This window comes from Diuraphis noxia, unplaced genomic scaffold (assembly GCF_037042655.1).
Source record: "Diuraphis noxia isolate RWA-SAM2 unplaced genomic scaffold, SU_Dnox_SAM2 contig0004, whole genome shotgun sequence".
NCBI lineage: Eukaryota > Metazoa > Arthropoda > Insecta > Hemiptera > Aphididae > Diuraphis > Diuraphis noxia.
This window is the reverse complement of record NW_028301714.1, coordinates 66,785,187-66,807,243: the sequence shown is the minus strand read 5'-3', so window position 1 is coordinate 66,807,243 and position 22,057 is coordinate 66,785,187. Positions and strand designations below refer to the sequence as shown.

Sequence of the window (22,057 nt, the reverse complement as noted above, 5' to 3'; positions counted from 1 at the left end):
AAATTATATTGAATATTAAATAATTACTTGAAAACTGTTATTTTAAACTTTTCAAAACTCAATGGAATGCAATATTGTCTTTGCGGTTACAAGAAACAACAGACATGAATTGTCAAAATGATACTTTTTAGCAATTTCTGATGTAATTTCTTTACACAAGGCAAATGATTCAACTAGAACATGGTCATATTTTTTGAACATCCCGGTGGAAAACAAATGTCTTAATAATTTAAATAGGATCAAAGAAATAGGAATTGAAGTATCACTTTGAGCTTAATTGATGACTTAGGATAATTTAACTTTGTATCCAGCTTTAGTCAATATTACGGATGTCATTTAGAAATGAAAATTAAGTTATATAATTCTTGACAAAGTTGAAAACTTGGAAATTTAATAAAAGGATAACTCAAAATATTATCATTTATTGCTTTATAGTTTAAATATTAATTGGTAATATGCTACAAATAATTAAAGTATACACAAATTATGTACATTAAACTTATATAACATTGTTGAAAAAATAAAATGATAACAATTCATGATAAACGACTGTTGTTTGAATTAGAACTGTTATCAGAGGAGTCTGAATTATGAATCCGTACATGTTTTTTAGATTTTTTTGATTTATGTTTATGTTTGGAATGTCTACTGCTGCGTTCTCTCTTATGATCTTTTGATGAGCTATGATGGCTAGAGTGAGACTTTTTCGAACGTCTGCTACTTCGATCTCTGTCACGAGATGAATATCGTCTAAACATTAAATAAATAATGCAAATATATACAATTTTTATACTTGCTTTCACAAGTAAATTAATATTTTAACTACTTACTGTTCAGGAGTTTTTTCTTTACTTTCATCATAATGTTTTATTCGTTTGTAATCTTTTTCTTTCTCACACCTTTCAGTTTTTTTACGCTTATGGTCTCTGGATAATGTTTCTTAAAAATATATTTTTATAATATGGTTAACATTCATGAATCAATTTTTGTGTTTTTACAAATATAAAGACTTAGATATATTTTTGTGGAAGGTAAAATAATTTTTTACGTATAGATTAGTATGGTCTCAAACTGTGGAGGATAAAATATATCGATGTAGAGTTGAGGAACATAGTATGGACGAAACCATAGTTATTTATGAAATAAAATTTTAGCATAAATGAAATGCAGGAGTGAGCTTGCAAAAAATATTAAGGAAATCGAAAAAGATTTATTTTATGGAGAATTAAATTGGTATATAATTTAAAATGGCATACCTTGAAGCCTTGATTGCAAAGATAATTTGCCACTTTTATGTCCATTTATATTTTTATTTAAATGACCATTGTTAGATATATCTTCATCACTAGAAAGTGTAAAATTATTTTCATTAATTTGGATTAAACATTCAATACAATTAATATTATTTAAATACCGTACCTAGAATCAATAGATATTATGTCTTGTACTTTAGAAGGAAGAGGTTGAACATTTAAATCATCATCTGCCAAACCGTTTTTTTCATCTGAAGATGATTTCTGACCAACAAAAGTTTGAACAGGTGAATCTATAAAAAGTATCTCACATTGAGTTAGTTGTATATCAATTACTACAGTATAATCATTGCAATAATATCTACTACCTGGAATTTGAGTTTCTGATTTCTCTTCATGCTTAATAGTATTTGAATTTTTGGAAGACAATGATGATGATGATATGATTTTCATAGAAGCCAAAAATTGTGCAGCCTTTCTTTTTCTTTCAGCTTGAATTTTTTCTTTTTCTTTTTTGGTACGTTCTCTTTCTAACATAAAAAGTTTTTCTTTTGCTGCCATAGCTAATTTATCTTTTAATCTTTCTTCAGCTGTAAACAATATAAATTAGTAATGTATTTTGATAATTGTATTCATAAAATCCTTTAACATCAGCAAAAATGTAAATTTATTTAATGACTTGCAAATATATAAACTTAAATGTTAAAACTAAAACTTAAACATACAATGATTAAAAAAAATTTTATTTAATATTTACATTGTCCAATTAATATGATCTTAATGGAAAAAACAACATCTTTTCTACTCTCATTATATTATGGGCCTACCTAATTTAGCTGTATTTTGCAATGGATTTTTCTTCACAGACGCAGATTTGTTCGATTTATTATGATTGGATTCTGTTTTATCAATACGATCTTTTTTATGTTCATCATCGCTAGTTTCGTTTGAACTATCTTCAAGTGCACTTTTTTTTATCTCAACTGCTTCAGATTCTTTTTGTTTTTTTAGTGAAAAACACACAGGTACTATAGTAAAAATAAATGAAAGTTATTAATTACAGAACAATTGTAATTTAAATTAAAAACTTGACGTAAATAAAAAAAGTTTAAATTAAATTTATATATAAATAACAAAACACATTAAATTATTGTATAAGTAAAAGACTAAAATAAAGCAATCAAGTGAACTGATTTAAAATTTGGTAAATTTAATTTTCAGAAAATAAAAATTGGTATGAAAATAACTATAAGGTTTTCTCAATATTTTATTTATTAAAAAGTTATAAATTGAAAAGATAGTAGCTTTAAAATAACCTAATGTTTTTAAATTTGATTATTAATAAATGGTTTTATAAAATACATTCTTCTGTGTTATATATTTGTTCATTTTGTCGTCAAAACATACAGTATTTAATATAATTTTGTAGAACAATATTTAAAGTATTAGTGGGAAGCATGGAGATTAAATATAAACAGAATTAATCAATATTGGCTACTACAAAATATTGTATTGCCCCAAATTTGCTTTACTTTGAAAAAAATCGAAGTTAAGAATATGAAAATTGACAGAATCAATTAAAAGCTTATGAGATGGAAAAAGTATATAATACATGATACAAAATAAATTTTTTTACCAAAGACCACTTCTAAATATGATAATAAATTATAAGTTTTTCATAATTACATTTAGAATTTGTTTTAGAATCCACATTTGATTTGGATGGAGCTGTTTGTTCCAATCGCTTAATTGTGGCATATAGTTTAAGCTTTTGAGTATAATATGCATTAAAACAGTCATCAGGTTCTAGAAATTTCAGTCTTGGATCCTCTAAGTAAAAAAAATCAAATGAAATGTTTTTATCTAAATGTCGTTATAATGTACTTACGCCTTTTTCGAGCAGTATCTTCAAATTGTTTTCCATTTTTTGTCACATATGAAGCCATTTTATCAATTATGATTTGTAAATCATTAGGTGGCACATCAATACCAACAGTAACATTTTGATGAACTGGATTGGAAATCTCTGATTCAATCTTAGTGTTAGAAGTAGCCTAGGAATACAATAATTATACAGTTATGGTAGCAAATTAAAAAGCAAGGAAGATTTTATCATAAAGCAAAACTTAAAAATATCCTTTGAATAACCACTATTAGTTTGTGTTAAAATAATTCTCAAATGTGTGTAATCTATATAAAATAAGATATCCATTATAAACTTTAAGAAAACTAAATTTAAATATATGCATACTTCAACTGAACTTAATTCATCAACTATTTCATTATTATCATCTGTGTCTGGAGAATTTGAAGCATTTAATGTTGATTGAGAAACTAATTTTTTTTTCAAACGCCGTCTGGCTGATTTAGTAAGTCCATCAAATTCTGATGTAGTTACATTTATGGAAGGACTTTCTACTTCATTTATGATGGTTTCCTCTACAGGCATTGCAGATTGTTTCTCTTTAATTTTGTTTACTAGTAATGAGTATGAACAGTCAGCAGAAGGTTTGTACGTTATATTTGGTATAAATGGCGTCTGCAAATAAATTCAATAATAAATAAATTATTATTTAGTAGTGGTACTGAGTTGAGAATTGTGTGTAAAATGGAATTCAATTGTCAAGCTATTCCAGATAAGAATGGTAATGACATGAATAGAAATTATCTTGGGAAAAATTGTATTGACATCTTCTGAATTATGAGCCAAATATATACAGCTCACAATAAAATTGAAAAACTTTAAATAACGGTTGGTCCAATTCAAAATTAAGACTAAAATTAATAAACATCAATGATTTCTATAGCAAAATATTTTGGTACAAATAAAAGATACAGCATAAAGCATAATAGGAAAAATTGGGTTTAGGTTGAAGCTAAAAATAATTGGAGAAACTGTAACTCGATCAGCTCACAATTATTACCTGAAAAATAAAACATAACATTGAAATTGTATACAAAGATTATTGAAGATTTAAAAATATTTTTTTATAGAATGTAGTGTATGTTATTAAAATTAATTTTATTTCATGAAGATAATTTATTTACTGGTTGATTGATTAGCATTAAAGATAATGTACTTAAGTATTTAAAATACCACGGATAATCCTTAACTTACCTTACTCGTTTAGAATTAATAGAATATAAAAAAGATGTTAATCTTGTTCACGAAACAAGTTATATTATTATAATACAACAAATATAATTCTATTCATTCTTCTAACCTTACCTGTCTAAAACTTCTTAATATTGTTATTTATTTTATTATCAAATGAGACAATAATAGAATCAAGCTAAATTATTTAATTTATTGAAAATCATATTATTTGAACAAATCTAAATAATGTATACCTAATCTAACATGTTGTTAAAGTTAATTATATTATTGAAAGACATATTAGATCCAAAAACTTGAAATTTATTATTTTTATAAGACTAAAATAAATTTGAATTCATGTATGAACCTAATAATTCACACTATTTTTATTGATTAATCAAATTAATTTTTAATGAGAATGGAAAATAGTATGAAATTAATTGTTCAGCTTTAAAATAAATATAACCCATTAATTAAATTAACACCATAAACAGCTGTAGAATAAAATAAATTAATACTAGAAGAATATATTAAATTATATATATTATATGAAATATTTTTATTTAACAATGCATAATTTTATTATACTAAAAATAGTAAAATATAATGTCGAGTTTCAATATATTGTTGAATTTCAAGAAAGGAACAATTTTTTTGCAATTACAGTGTGATCATTTTGGTGAAATAAATCTTTCAGTAATTACTACTTTAACATAATATCTTTATAACATCAACAATTTAAGTCAGAAAAAATTCAAGTTTTCAAACAATATCATTAGAAAATTATCAATGTTTTGGTTTTGAAAATGAAATTGTTTAACTAGAGACTTTTGAAAAGATATCACATCATTAAAAATTAAACATTTTTCTCTGAGAAAAGAGTGTTTTAGAGCAGTGTCCAAGCACGGATTGGGCTGGTGGGACACCAGGAGTTTTCCCGGTGGGCCGGGCTACTAGGTCGTTTTTTTTTTTTAGAATAACAGATTTTAATAATTATTATTATAAATTTAAACCATGTGTAGCATGGACTTATAGTAATTTAGGATTGGCATACAAATATCTTTTAACACTGCCATTAACTCAGGTACATATATATTTTACAAAATTATTTAAATACAATATTAATATTGATTCATACCATTTATGTTTTGCATAGGTAGCATGTGAATGAACATTTTTGACATCAAAATTTATTAAAAACAGATTAAGGAGCAAACTATCAGAATCTAAACTAGAGGCGTTTATGTTAATGTCCGTCGAAAAATAAGTACTTTATAATATAGACACAGATGACATAATCAATAAAATAGCTAGTATACCTCTAAAACATTAACTAAAGGATTAATAAATTAATTGGTTATAAATATATTTGTGTAACCAAATTTGAATATATATTTTTTTCAAAAAGTGCCGGCTTAGGTACAGGTTTCCCCGGCCAAAGTTTTATCCCAATCCGTTCCTGGCAGTGTCTATAAGTAATAACCTACTTAATAATTGAACAATATAGATTTTTAAATAAAAATATCAACCCAAGAACTTGTTAAGGAATTATCTAGAAATGTATCTAATTATTAAATTATATTATTTTCAAAACATTAAACAATTTAAAAGGAATCACATAACTTACCAGCATCCAGACCATGGGGCATTCAAGATGACCATTCTGAATACAATTAAGTATTATCTTCATTTGTATTGTAAGATCATGGTTTTTACAATTTCATCAGAAATCTATATTTATGTAATTTAACCAAAAGTCTTCATCTTTACCTTTTACCTCAATATAATCTTTTATGTATATAGATGATGTACTCCACTTGCTATATTATAAATGATTCACTTATCTACAGTTATAACCAACACATTATAATGCAATGATATCACTTGACGTCAAATTCCTACTATTTAACAGATCAGTTTACTTAAAATAAATTATATAATAAAATTGCATTTCTTAATCAAAATTATTAAGTAAAAATAATTTTTTTCTTAAAAGAAAGACTTAGTTAATAAGTACTATTTTATTTAAATTTAAAATAAATCTTTTTTCTTAAATTTGAAAGTAATTTATATAAAGGTTCTTTTTAAGTATGACTACTTCAGCAAGAAATAATATCTGCTATACTTAAATATATAATATGATCAAATGACGTTAGATATCAGAGACAAGTAATGTTATTACATGTTTTTTTTTCAAAATCAATGAATTATTTTAAAATAATATTTGTTAACATTTGTAATAGATAAATACTAGGGCACCTACCGTTTCTGGTTGTTTTGCACTTTTTAATAGGCTTGGATGAAGGTAACTTTCTTCATTTGAGGAATCTAACGAATCTAAAAAAAAGTTATTTATTTTACTAATAATTTCTGTTTTACGAACACATAACATACATCTTAATTTCCAAATTTAATTAAATTAACATCTCAAAACTGGACTGAAATTCTGACAGTTTTGTTGAAAATCCAATAGAAAATCCCAAGTAAAAATATGAATCAACTGGATTATTAAAAAATATGAATAGTTTTAATTTTTAAAATAAACAAATAAAACACCAATGAAAACATAATTATTATTTGGGAGACATTAGGAAATTTCAGATACAAGCATGACAGTTTGTAGGCTATACGCTATACAGTAATTTCTTGTTATCCACAGCTGAGTTGGCAATAATATTTTATTTTAGAAAATTGTAAATAGTTATTATTATATTGTCAAATATAACTATAAAACTATGTTTATATGCACAGATAGGCATTACATTATGACTAATTTTCTTTCCTTATATCTTTAATATGTTCAATGGTTTTTTCATCAGTCGTAATTTATGTATGTTAGATAAATAATAAATTACATAATGAATCATAAACAATAAAAATAATAATTAATCAAATACATAACTGTAAAAAATATTAACCTTTTTGTGACTTTTAAAATTAAATACAATGCAAATAAACCATAATCTTTCATTTTACATTGCTTTATAAACTCGTTATCCAAGGATTAGATATCCGCGTAACTTTGATGGTACGTAACCCCTGTGGATAGTGAGGGATTACTGTACAATAGTCTATTTTAAATCTTAGGAAGAGACCAAATACTAAAGCCAGAATTGAAGTTAAACAAAACATTTGAAAAAAAAACTATTCAATTCACAAAATTTTGCCTGGCAGTTAAAAAATCCAAACTTTTTGTCATTTATTTTTCACTTTTATGGTATTTTAAGAGGACATGATACCCGCATGTGTTGTCTCTGTCTTACAAGTGCATTATATAGTAAATTTTACGTTCAGCAGAACACGTGTAGCTCCATTTGCTTAAAAATTAGAGTGAACTGACCCCTTATAAAATTTAAAGGTAAGATTATTATCTAGACAACCTTGACGCGGTCCCGCGTAATAGTCGTTTGAATTCAAACGGCCTTTGCGCGGAAACCCGCTCCGTCTATTCTCTCTGTCAACCGCCAATCGACGATGGCAGACACCGACACGCGCCTGGAAATGTCGACCGCCGGTACCGCGAACCAGCTTGTAGTAAGTCAGTTCCACGGCCGCGTTTGAGTGACACCCACCCGCACTACCACTGTCCTCACACGTACCGTCACCACACACAAGTGTTGTTTTTTTTATTTTCTCTCTATCCACTTGTACTCAGTCGCTTACTTTTTGTAGTTGTGTTGTTGTTTTTCTTTTCTGACTTGCAAATAAATAATCAACCTCCGCACTTACGCGACTCAAAAACAGTGTTTTTTTTTTGTGCACACTTCTCCTCTTTCACAGTTGCGGTATCCGTCCAGGACCGCCACAACCTCATATGCTTTTTATTTTATTTAAAGGAAGTTATGAGTATTTTAAGATGCACAAAAAATTTACAATTTTAAAATACTCATAACTCGCTTTAAATAAAATAAAAAGCATATGAGGTTGTCTAGATAATAATCTTACCATTAAATTTTATAAGAGGTCAGTTCACTCTAATTTTTAAGTTAACGGAGCTACACGTGTTCTGCTGAGCGAAAAATGTACCATGTTACGCATTTGTAAGACGGAGACAACACATGCGGGTATCACGTCTTCTTAAGCCATTTTTAAAATCTACTGGTAATTTTCAATTATTTCTTTTCAAAAGTACTAACTAGATTCACTTTTTTGAAAAGTTGCTGATATTGAAAATCATAGTATTTTTACTACCCAAATGTTGATGACAGACAGAAAAAAATATACATATCATCATAAATACAAGACATAAATTTACTCCACTCAGAATCTAAAAACAACTACCTCACTACTCTGCCTTTAACACAAAAACAATAATTTAGTTTAAAAATGGGTAAATCATTGTTTAAAATAAACAATTTTACATTGATGAAATGGGCATGTATGAAATCAAGCATTAAGATTATCAACAATTCCCAAATGTCCAATGATAAAGTGATTAGAAACATAGTTCCAATATTATAATTATGATTTAATATTTTTTTCTCACTAAAAAGAATATTTTATGTATTGCTTTAAAATTATAAAACCATTACCTTCAGCACTATCATTAGCAAGTGTAGGATTATAACGGCAAGACCGGATAGCTGAAAGTACATGTTGATAGTAAGGGTAAAGTGGTCTGTCGAATGACAAAAATTCAAACTGAGGATTGTGTGCTTGTTTAGCTTTTAATAAAACTTCCATTTGTGCTCCATGCTTGGATATAAACAATGCTGTTTTTTCAATAATAGCATTTAATTTTTTTGTTGGAGGCTAAAATTAAAATCAAATGTAAAAATGACATAGTTATATTTTTTTAACTTTTTGTTTATCTTACCACATGCATATTAGAAGGAATGTCCAATTCTCTAGGTGGAATAAAAGCTTCTTCCAATTCTGGATCATAATCTGTATCATCTGCAGTTTTTAGTTCAGAAGTATTTGAAGATTCATCCTCATATTTATAACCAACTTGCCCATATTCTTTTTCATCATTATTTAAAGCCTGGTGGAGCCGTTTAAGTTCTTCCTCTATAAACAAATATTATAACATATTATATAACTAGGGCTGGGATTTTAATGCCCTCAAAAACCACGAAAAATGTCCTAAAAAAAATGCTTTTATGACCTAAAAACTCAAAATAATGCCCTAAAAACCCCGAAAAATGCCCTAAAAAAGGGCAATAAATCTACAAATTTTTTAATTTTTAATAATTTTAGTATAAATTACAATAAAAAGTTACTCAAACCTTTTCCGATAATATAATACGAATTAGGAGTACCTACTTATAATCTGTTATATTTATTTAAAAACCATGTTGGTGTAAAAATCTTAAAATCTTAAAATAAAATTTCAAATTCATACACTTGGTTTCCAAAAACTCAAAAAATACTCCAAAAACTCTAAAATGCCCTAAAAAATTAAGAAAATGACCTAAAAACTAAAAAATGCAAAATAAACTTTCTTATTCTCATTCAAATGTACATAAAATAAATTTGTGACAAGACGAGCATTGCACAGTAAGCTTTGAAAAACAATGCAAAGTGCATCGAAATCCCACCTCTATATATAACTATTCATATATTAAGGGGCATATTATAAATAGGTTGGATTTACTAACAATAATTTGTTATTTAATATTTTAGTATACTCAAACAATAAAATTATCTACATTTCATTTAAAATAGATATGATAACAGTATACATTTACTACATGATAATTTAAATTAAAATACAATTTTTTAGTTGTTAACTTTGAAACTACACAACACGCTATGTCAGCATATTATACAATAATCCATTTACAATAAATAGGTATAAATATTACAAATTTTAGTCCGTAGAATATTAGTAACATAAAATTGAATACTGAAAATTATAATTTATATATATATTATACAGTATATAATAAGTTAGTTATGTAATACTTTGATAAATTTAATTAATTTGAGCAAAATTAAATTGTAAACTGCCAAGTAATAGAATAAGTAAATTTCAAATTTATGAAAAAAATTTAAGATGTGATTAACTGAAAAAATAATTGATTATAAATAAGAATTATAATTACATATTTTACCTTGATAAATTGATTCTTCTTCACTTTTATCATTGAGAGACTTATACCTCTCTTCATCACATAATTGTTCTATTTTCTTTTCATCAGCTGTCAACCCTTCCCACCGACTTTGTCCAAACGGCAAGGCTTCTACAGACTTTAAGTCACTTAAAGCCCCACGACAATCATATCTATAAAACAAACATATACAGAACTTTGATCTAAGTTCTTAGAGAATATTTATGACGTTACCTGTCTATTTTTAATGCATCATCACCCATCCAAGGTATCAAATGCTTTCCTTGATCGATGAAAAGTGCTTTTTCATCATCTTTAAATAATTTACACGAATAACCGAACACCAATAAAGTTTGTTTTTCGTCTTCGGATGTACCATTAGTGGTAGAACGATTCTTGTAAGCATTTATATAAGACATGACACGAAACAATTAACACTTACAATCAAAATTAATTAACCTGTAACTGACAAATTATTCCATGTACCGAAAAATTTTTATGTTTATTACATTTTTATATTCAAGTAAAAGCAAAAAATGCACAAGTTTAAAAACACGTCGTCTTTAAAAAAACGTCAGAATATTGAGAACTGAATTAAATGATAAATGATAAATGATAATATTATAGGCAATACAATGTACATTTTTTAACAAACAAACACAGATAAACATTAATTGTGGTAAACAATGATAACAGCTAGGTCACATGGTGTAATTGAACATTTTGTTCTATGAATAAAATGGCTGCACTGCAAAATAATATATTTATTTTTATAATATCTATAAAAACTATAAAGTTTGTAACCATTTTAAATTATAAGTTTTTTAAGAATTAACTTTTTTTGAATTTTTAAATTAGTTTTTATGCATAAAAATAGACTTATTATTTTGAAATGTGAATGTGTGTAGGAAATATAAAATATTATTATTATTAGAATGTTTGGTGTTTCTAGTTTTCTACTAACTATGAATTATGATTAATATATTTTGAATAATTATTACAAACAAAAAGACGTGTATGAGGTGATATACTGATATTATTAGATGTTTCAGGTGTGAATATTGTCCAATGTCATAAAAAATTAATTTCATAATCGCTCATTAAATGATGTTTCATTATTTCCACATCTTTTGCTTTTTTTAAACTAAAAAAAACATGAATAAAATCTTGTATTAAAAATGTTATGCGATTATATGACTACAAAAATATTTACTTTTGACTAGGCAAGAAATACCGATATTTTTTTTAATTCTAATAAGAACATTCGATTGGAACATTCTATTTATTGTTTAAGCATTTTGACTCAAAAATTTTATAAGTATTGAATATACTCATGCATCCATACGTTAATTAAATACAAATTAAAAAAGCGGGTAAATCGTGGATGTCACTCTGCTGTACAGTAGGTTACAAGTGGGTTAATGTAATGAAATCAGCGTTGAAAAACACGTTTTTTTTTTAAAAAAAAATTGAAATTCGTGAGGGGCGTGGTAAAGTGCATTTTAGCCAAATAATTTGCGAATTTTCGTGATTTTTACATAATATGTTGTCAAAATTCAAACTTTGAATGCTTATAAAAAAATTGTGACTATATATTTCTTTTATTATTCAACTGCTATTGTAAAAATATATTATGAGCCTTGTATTAAATTCTCAAATCTTAGAATTAAAAAGAAAAAACTTTTATGAATTTCTATCCAAAATAATTTGAACATTGACGTAATTACTAATTTTTACGTATTTAGTCAAAATTTGAACTTTAAATGCTTATTAAAAAAATCGTGTCTATGCATTTTTAATACTTTTAAACTGCTATTGTTAAAATGTGTTAGAAGCTTTGTATTAAATTTTCAAGCTTTTTTACCCAACAAATAAATTTTTATCGATATTTACAGATAAAAATATTAAAAAAAGTTGAAAAATTAAAATGTCAGTAAACAGTTCAAAACAAATATAAATATTTTTAAAATTGTATCAAATATAGAAAATGCATATATAAACATTTAGTGAACATTTCAAGTATCTGCGGTCATTTGTTTTAGAGTTACATCAAAATAAGAAAATCACTAAATGTGAAATCTAGTTAAAATCCAATGTTGTAAAAATTTAAATTTAAAATGCTCATTTAAATTTAATTTGAATTTCCGATGGATGTTTTTTTTGTGATAAAGACTGAAAAACTTGTTAGGAATCTTGTATTTAATTTTCAAATCTTATATTTAATAAGACATTTTTTTATGAATTTCTAGCTTAAAATAATTTGAGAATTTTTGTGATTTTTACGTATTTTGTCAAAATTCAAACTTTGAATGCTTATGAAAAAAAAATGTGACAATGAATTTATTTTATTTTTTAACTGCTATTGTAACAATATGTTAGGAACCCTGTATTTAATTTTCAAGCTTTTCTACCCAACAAATACATTTTTATTGATATTAATTTAACAAAACTAATAATGATAGGAAATTGCATATATGCCTATGAATAGTTCAACTTAAGTCGAAAATTTTTGAAAATTGCATGGTGGATAGAATATACTTATATTATAAACATTCGGTCAAAATTTCATGTATCTATGGTCATTTGTTTTAAGGTTACATCAAAAACCAAAATCGATTTTGTCGAAAACTGATTGTGCGTAAAATTTCCTATTTTTCCCTTTATTTTTAGTTTATTTATCCCGATTATTTATAAAAATATTAAGAATTTTTTACTTTTGCCCCCCCCCCCCCCAAAAAAAAAAAATAAAATAAAAATACCAACTAGATTCACTTTCTGATCGAACGAGGTACTGAAGTCAAAAATCGAAGCACTTTTACTGCCCCAAAACGTGATGACAGACACAAAGGTATAAAAATAAAATAAAAATAAAAACACACATAATGGTAAAATCAATACATTCATCGCTCCGCTCAGAATCTAAAATATCAAATATCTATCAATGTTCAAAATAAAATGTTCCCGGGGTGACAAACAGTGTTTTTAAGTCTGTGGCGGCTATATGCATGACTGGCAGTCACATCTCATTTTAGAAGTTTTGAACTAAGTATATAAATAACACGAAAAGTCGAGTACAGACTTATAGAATATTCAGAACTTGAAGAAAGGAATCTATGTTAAACTTTATGTTTTCTATATTAAGTATCTAAAAAAATCACATACCTATTTTAAAGTATGTGACATCATAATGAACATACTAGTTATTCTAAATATTGTGAATCAAATATATAAAGAAATTTCACTCAAGAACCATAGAAAAATTTTTAAGATTAAATAATACTGGAAAGATAAAAAAAAAATTGTTCTCCGTATTTATTAAATATTAATTCTATATAAACATATTTTATAGTAATTTAAGAATTTATTGAGCTTAATATAAGAATAATAAAAATACATTCAGATTATTTTATTTTTTCCAAATATATGGAATAAAGTTTTATAATTTTCATTTATCAGGTCCTTCGATTACACCCTTTCAAGGTATACTTAATGTTAATTATAATCAATAAATTAATATTTTAAAACTATCCAATTGATTCGTAGATAATTGAAGTTAACAAAATTAAATATTCTTAAATTACATTAATTACTCACCACCACTGGGACTCTCATACATCTGAAGTAAAATATTCGGGTTTAATTTTCAGTAAGTACTCACTTAGACTGCTAATTTTAAGAAAACATCAACTACCATATTCTAATTTCATGATTCATTTACAAGCAAGCCTATACAGTAAGATACTAAATTGAATTAATAAAGACAAAATGTTCATAAAAACAATTGATTATATTTAATGATATAATGTGATAAATAAAACACACTATATTAAGGAAAATACATATTATAAATAACTTGATTATTTTTTTCTGAATTTATTTTTAGACTTTTTCCTTTTTGGTTCATTTTCCTCTTCTGGTTCATACTTGGCGGGATCAGCTAATCTTTTTTCTCCACTAAAAATTAAAATAAGTTATAAGAAAGTGTTTTAATATTGTTTTAACATTTATTACCTTTTTACACTAATAAGACTTTTAGTTTTACCAGAATTTCCTAGAGCTTTTCCCCATTCATCTTCCGTTCCTTTAATCGCATATCTCATCAGATTTTCTTGTTTTAGTTTTTCTAATTCTATGCGTTGCTTCTTTTTTAGAACCTATGATATAAAAATATTAGTATATATTCCAGGGATATTTTAGATTTAATCAAAATATACCTTAGCTGCTTGTTCTAATTCTTCTTCTAGAGGTTTAGCTAATGGTCTTAATTCATCACTATCAATTTGTTGAATTACGGGCATTTTATTATCAACATTTTGTTCCATTATTCCATTAATTACTTGTAGTATACGACGCATCATTCTATTGTATAAACCAAGTAATTGTGAAGGTAATAATTCAAATTGTTCTGAAAGATCTTCTACAGTTTTGTATTGTAGACCCAAACCAAGTAATAACGCCTAATAGAAACAGTATAAGTAAAAATTTATTTAATAGATAGCAAAAGAATTTAAGTAATTACATTACTTTTTGAACAGCTGAGAAATGGGTATCTCCAAGTTTACTTTGAAAGTAAAGCTTAGATAAGGTAGGTAAAAGATCCATTATAAGATGATAATCTGCCATATTGTTGCAATATTTCTCTAATCGGAGAATATCGTAAGAACTTAAATGAATATCCAGTTCTGCTTTGTCCAATACATCTAATAATATACACAATTAATAATAACAAACAACTGAATTTAAAGTATAGACTTAGAGTGAACAAACACTTCAAACCCTTGAACTTTAAAATATTCAGGCAGTTTGAGAAAAAAATCAAGTTCAAAATGTCTGTGTATGACAACAGATTAATAAAAAAAAATGAAGTGTTACTATGTAAGCATTATTTTAAGTAAGTTTCAGATTCAATCCATTCTCATATTAAATTATTTACTTTTGTCTGTGTGTGTAACAATATTAGTATTATGTAACACTCCAAGGGCCAATTGAGGTGAGAATTTACGAAACTGGTAACCAAGAAGTGATATAAAACGTTTACGGAAATCAAACCAAAATTGGGATAACCAGTCTTGATTTTTCGAGTCTGCAGTATTTAAAGTAGAAATCATTATACAGGAATGTTCTCCTGTTAATTCATTATTGGTTTGCCTAAAACAAAAACAAAAATTAATCAATACATTTTTAATAAAATAAAAAAAAATAAATAGATTGTACCTTATATATAATGGAATGAATCCAGCTTTCTTCCAGAATTTGAGAAGTGGACCAGTGAGACCAAATGATACACCAATATAATCTAAACGTTCAGGAGGTCGCTCACTTAGCTTCAATAACAATGGAGGTAAATTATTACGTGGTTCTATAATTGAATAAACGTATTTACTAATTAGTAAAATTTATTTATGAACAAGTATTTGTACATATATACCGATTCTTTCTTCAAGTAAGTCTACTTCTTCTTCTTGAATAGAATCGATATTTTCTTTAGGAAGTTTCCCCTCTTCAATATTTGGAATCAAAAATTCATAATACATTTTTAGTAAAGACAATGCTCTTGACCCATACCCCATCTATAAATATTTATTAATATGAAAAAAATTTAAGTAAATTATTTTCATTAATTATAATAAACAATTTATTACGCTTTGGTAATCTGGATGTGTAGCAATGCGAACAATGCGAGCTCCAGCTAAAGATGGGAATTGTTCATCTTGGAAACATCCAGATATTGTCCATGGTATAAGATCACCGGCTGCTCTTTTACCACGTTTCAATGCTTCTGATGCTGATGTTTGAGATACTTCACCTTCTAGACACACCTACATAATATATTTATTTATTAAATTGAATCAAAAATTAATTATGTAACTAATTTAGTTGATATAAAACATGAATATATAATATACAAAACTATCTGTTATGCCGATTTCACTAGGGAAAATAAACAATTATACGTCGATGGGTGTAATTACTGTAATTATATTTAAAAAACAAAATTAAAAAATCCACAGAATACCAAATATAAATAATTTCAAGTTTTTATATTATGTCAACTTAAGAAATGTAGTCGGCGGCTAACTTGAATGTAGGGATATATTCATACTTCTTCTAAGCAGGTGTATAGATAATTGGCTTTATGGGGGGAAAAAAAAAGTTTACTAGACTGCTACCTAACAAAAACTGGTTGCTGCTAATTATGTTTTTTAACTTGAAAATAGCATAGACTATATAATTAGTCTGTTTATTCTTTTATAATATATTACAAATAAGGGAGATAATTTCATCTAAAATACCAATATTACCTGAATGACACATAAAACTTCCGGTAAACTTTTTGTATTTACATCGACAGGACCCAAAAGACAAAATAAATGATGTGCTGGAGCATCTGACATCATTTGAAGATCGTTTGGACTGTTCTAATAGTTAAAAAAAAAATTGAAATAAAAATAAGCAAACTAAAATAATTTCTTATAAATTAATTTACTTTATAATGTGAAGCTACATATAATGAAACTATTCGTTGTAAGAAAGCTTCTGATGCCTTGTGGTAACAAAATAAAGTATCTCTATTAATATAATAAAGATCACATCTATCAGGAGGAGGACAACCAGAAAGCAGTGGGGCAATATTTGTTGCATCAAGACACAACAGATTAGTCAACCATTTTTCTACATCATCACCCGGTTTGTAACGTATTGATTCTTCTAACGTCACCTATAAAAAAGTTCAATGAATATATGACATTGTGTAAAAAAAATAATTAATAACCTAACTATTTTTAAAACACATTTTAACTTTAATTGAATCAAAGTACAGTCGTTGATAGATAAATTGGCAAGACGGCAGCAGCGTGTTAACAAAAAACTAGACGTCCTCCATATTAGGATGTTATCACCAAATATATCATAACTAAATAAAACTGATTTTAAATTATTAATTTAAAAACAAATATTTAGCCAAAAATTAGGTTTATTAATATTATCATTATCAATCAGTCATTTATTTTTAAAGATTTACGATAAAGAACTTGGTGTGCCAAGCTGCGCAGTCAAAACACACCACAACTGGTTTGGGATACAATTAAAGAAAAGTGCCGCCCTGGACCAATTTATCTGGTAATGACTGTACAATTTATTAGTTAATAGCACGCACATTAGCACTATACTCTGCCCAGTGCGAGAATGCTACATGGCAGCAACCAACTCATTCATTCTTGGGCATTCTCTTTACTATATAACCATGAATGAGGAAATTTTAAGCGGCAAGTATGTGATAGAGTGGGAGAAATTATTACACTTACTCATTTGACAGAGCTAATTTATTTAGATGCAAGAAGGAATAGTCGTTTCTTACCAGTCAGAGTATAGCAAATAAGTACAAGCCTACATTAATGTAATGCCTTCTCGTCATTCCACTATCACTAGGAATTTTATTACATGATAAAATTAAATTTAAAAAAAATATATTTTTATAAACATTAATATTTTTATAACTTTATAACTTATACTACTAACTTCTTTTAAAAACCGTCCAGTGATAGCATTTTGCCCGGTTTTATCATTTGCATTATTACCAATAGGTGTAGCTTGAGAGCGGAGCTGTTGTAATAATTTTAATGACAATGATCGACCAGTTCCTTCATAACTATAAAAAGTAATTACAAATCATTTCTTGACATAACCTTTTCATAAACATTTACTATACAAATGTAATAAGCATAATATGTATGACAACAGTGGCGTAGCCAGGGGGGGGTTTTGGGTGTTATAACCCTCCCCCTCAGCCGTATTTATATCAAAAATATAATGTTTATAATATAGGAATACAATCATTTGGTCGTGGTAAAATGTAGTCTGTTATTAAACCCCCCCCCCCCCTAAAAAAAATCCTGGCTACGCCACTGTATGACAAAAACGTATTTTTTTTTTTTTTTGAAAAGGCTTATAATGTAGGATTCCCTAAAGATATATGGACATTTCAACAGTCTTACTTACCATTAAAAATTTACGTATCATCAGTTCTCATTTAGCTTTGTTAGTTTTATACTGTATTTATTCAATATTTCATATTTGAAGCAAGTTATGTGCATTTTTAAAAACTAATTAATTACACATTTGTTATTTGTTTCAAAATTAAAATATTGAAAAAATAAAAATAAAATTTAATTAAAATTCACAGAAAATATTAGTACACTTAACATTAATAATAGGTAAACTGCTTATGAGAAATACTGTACATTTTTTATGTTACTGCTTATAAGACACACATCATCTTAATTCACAGTTTGTGTTTTATATAATGTCAAGTGTTAAGTATAAGATTTGGCTTATCGCTTAAGTAATATTGTATTTGTTTATATATATATAATAAACACAATAAACATTAACACTATTATTTAGGAACAAAATAACTGTTAACAAATGAAAGTGGTGAGAGTCATTTGGTCAAAGGTTTAGTGATCAAAATGTCATGTGATCGAATCGTTTTTTTGTCGAATATCTTATTAATAAAGTCGAAATATTTTGTGGTTGAAGTAAAGATAATGATTATCTGTGCCATTGGACCCACTGAGATTTTTCAATAAACAAAATAAATATTGTATATTTAATATTTTTTTCTAAAAACAAATAATCATGTAAATTCAAAGGTAAACTTTCACAGAATAATATTATCATATAATAGTATAACTGTTTATGGTATAATAATTATTATTATATCTACTATCTAGACTATACGGGTAATACTACACTCGATAATCGAGAATATTTGATAACTCCTCAGTCCTCCCCGTGCATTACGATACATGTTATTAGCTGATCCAGGTTATGATTTATTAGAGTTATTTAAGAGGAATAGCTCAAAATTTAAAATTTTAATTACTTATTATATTATTTATACTAATACTTACAAGTAATACTATTATCTATACCCATCAGGCACCAATTAATTTAATATTTTACAACTTTTTTTTTTTACATAATATAATACCTATTTTCTATTTTAGTTAATTTTTAATTATTTACTTTTGTTTTTTTTTTTTAAATATTTAACTCAAAATATATATTTAATCAATGACCATAGCATATTTTGTTTACATAACATTTCGACCATTTAAATTTTCGATATTATATTTATCGTTGAAAAATATGTTCGACCAGATGACTTTTCGATCACAAAACCTTCGGCCAGAAAACCCCCACCCAATGAAAGATAGGATGGTTAGACATAAAGCTTTTATCTGTCAATATTCTCGATTATTATCAATAAGTAAATATTATAATGTTATCTAACATGTTGGCGAGGAGATTATCATAAAATTACTTTACTAATAGAAACTAATTGATATAAAAAATATAAAATACAGATATTATAAACATTGAACTAAAAGTTTCATCACATGAACTCAACAAAAGGTAAAACCTAATTGAAGAATGTGCTAAAAAATAATTTTTGAGAACTAGCAGTTTTTGATAAATCAAAAAATTCTATTAAATTACTAACAATTAAGGAAATAAAAAATTTTATGGAATCATTGAAACAGATATTATAATTTTGACTAAATTAAATTTTAAAATAAGATTACGTGTTCACTAGCAGATCAGAATAAATGTTTATGGTATGAAAATATACTTCTAAAATATTATACTATTAACATTTAATAAAATGCAATTTACCCGTTGATTGTAGAAGCCAAAAATACTAGATACGGACCAAGCATGGCCTTAACAAGTGGAAGTGGTATAGCAGCAGCTTCGTCAATTACAACTAATTCTGCTTGACTTAATTTATTTGATTCTGTTGGAACTATATACTAAAACATATTTTAACAAATACTGTTTAAAATAATTTATAATTTAAAAATATATAGAACAAACTTGGATGGTTTGACGATGATCTCGGAAAATATTTACTCGAACCAAGGCTTTATTATCATCAGGATTGGTTGATCTAACTAATCCATAATCTAAATGTTCTTGATATCCAAGAGCGTCAAAACCTTATTTAATGAAAATTCGAAAATAAGTATTTAATATCATATTATAAACACAAATTTATATTCAATACCCTTAAAAATAAATTCAAAAAATGTTTTTAAATTTTCAGGTGAAGGTGAAGTAACAAAAATATTTGAATAACCAAACGCAACGGCAGCTGCAACTGCTATTCCAAGAGCAGCAGATTTTCCTCTACCTCGAGCAGCTGTTAAGGATACAGTAGATCTTAGAGTTTTCTCAGAAATTGCTTCAATAAATGTTAGTAATGATTTTGCCTAAAATTTAACACTATTTAAAAAAATGTCTTAAAGTAGTACAACAATAATTAGTTATTAAAAATAACTATTAATTTTATTACTTGATCAACAGTTTTACAACAACTAACTAAACATCCAACTGGTTGTGTGTCTTTCATATTTTCTTTTAACGCTGTTAATTCTTGATCATTAATTGATTGAATATTAGTTTTTTCCTCAGGTACTAAATCAAGTACTTTGGATGAGATAGGTAACACTGTTAATTGGTCGTCAACTACTAAACATCGATCACATGATACTAAAGAAAGCATGAACCTGGTCAAATAAAAATTGATACAAAAATGTTTGTTTTGAAAAGACCTAAAAAACATTTTACCTTTCATTAAACCTAGCAACAACATCTTGATGAGCTTCAGTCCTAAAACGCTCATGAACATCCATGGTTAGGGTATATAATTGTTTCAAAGATTTCAAAGACCGTAATAAAAATACTATCAGCCCACCACCTTCTACTGTTTCTATAGTTCGTGCTAATAAATTTGGAGTCATGGCTTCAAAATCCTTAAAACAATAATAATAGAATTATGAATTAATTAAAAAGGATAATTTTAGTTTATCTTACTTGTAATACACACATGCCGTATGTGTTGCCAAGAATTTTATGAGTTTCTGAATAATAGCAATATCGGATATTTGTAGAAGCAACAAATAATTCAAATGGATCATCTTCATTTACATTAAGTTTACCCGCTTTAACTTTATGTTGTATAGTTTTCATACGCTTCTTACGATGGCTAAATATAATTTTGAAAAATAATTTCAGTTGACTAAGTTAAAAAAAATATAAATACCTGCTGAAACCTAATTCTTTTTTGTAGCACCATAATACATTTGGTCTAGCTTTGACGGATGCTTTTGACAACATATGATGTAATATAACAACCTGAAATAGGTACGTATAAAATAATTAGTTGCTCTTTTTTTTTTTTTTATATCATACAACTAACCAAAAATAAATAAATTTTTATACCTTACAGTTTAAAACAAACTGTTATATTATTTAAAAGTTACAACTCCACAATACAAATATTATGAAGAAAATATTGATTTATATTACCTGATCACGACCCTTGTCGCCAACAATTACAAACATAGTACGATGACCAGCTGTAACACTATTTTCAATTAGTGTTCTGATACGATTGTCGATTTTTTTACGAACCATGATGATTTTTTAATAAACTAAAAATTGCACTACAAATAATTAGTAAGTTCAAAAAATTTAAAAATATTATAATTGAAGATAAAAATTTAAAATCTTATATTCAAATAAACATCAGATTTACCATTTACGCACGTTTCGTACTGCTATATTGTAAGGTTATAATGGTATGTTCC

The 22,057-nt window shown here is 26.4% G+C and overlaps 2 protein-coding genes across 3 annotated transcripts; both read right to left on the bottom strand.

The window, feature by feature from the left end:
- Positions 1-389: 389 nt before the first annotated feature.
- su(w[a]) (suppressor of white-apricot) lies at positions 390-10,995 on the bottom strand. Its single transcript, XM_015522365.2, has 14 exons — positions 10,638-10,995; positions 10,407-10,576; positions 9,167-9,360; positions 8,883-9,102; positions 6,614-6,687; positions 3,505-3,792; positions 3,142-3,307; positions 2,940-3,083; positions 2,081-2,281; positions 1,622-1,843; positions 1,420-1,546; positions 1,257-1,345; positions 831-939; positions 390-750 (listed from the first exon to the last, which is right to left on the bottom strand). The coding sequence occupies exons 1-14, from the start codon at positions 10,820-10,822 to the stop codon at positions 537-539; spliced, it is 2,403 nt and encodes an 800-aa protein (XP_015377851.1). The 5' UTR covers positions 10,823-10,995; the 3' UTR covers positions 390-536.
- Positions 10,996-14,169: 3,174 nt separating this feature from the next.
- Positions 14,170-22,011, bottom strand: l(1)G0020 (RNA cytidine acetyltransferase l(1)G0020). 2 transcript variants are annotated; one of them, XM_015521891.2, is made up of 19 exons: positions 21,777-22,011; positions 21,511-21,602; positions 21,282-21,453; positions 21,036-21,220; positions 20,761-20,974; positions 20,473-20,677; positions 20,283-20,404; positions 20,082-20,218; positions 17,922-18,051; positions 16,891-17,121; positions 16,706-16,822; positions 16,046-16,222; positions 15,832-15,973; positions 15,618-15,762; positions 15,337-15,551; positions 14,928-15,103; positions 14,618-14,860; positions 14,446-14,557; positions 14,170-14,357 (listed from the first exon to the last, which is right to left on the bottom strand). In XM_015521891.2, the coding sequence occupies exons 1-19, from the start codon at positions 21,882-21,884 to the stop codon at positions 14,341-14,343; spliced, it is 2,940 nt and encodes a 979-aa protein (XP_015377377.1). In that variant the 5' UTR covers positions 21,885-22,011; the 3' UTR covers positions 14,170-14,340. The 2 variants fall into 2 exon arrangements, with proteins under 2 accessions (XP_015377377.1, XP_015377374.1); XM_015521888.2 differs by having other exon boundaries at positions 14,415-14,557; positions 21,777-22,010.
- Between the last annotated feature and the right edge of the window lie 46 nt (positions 22,012-22,057).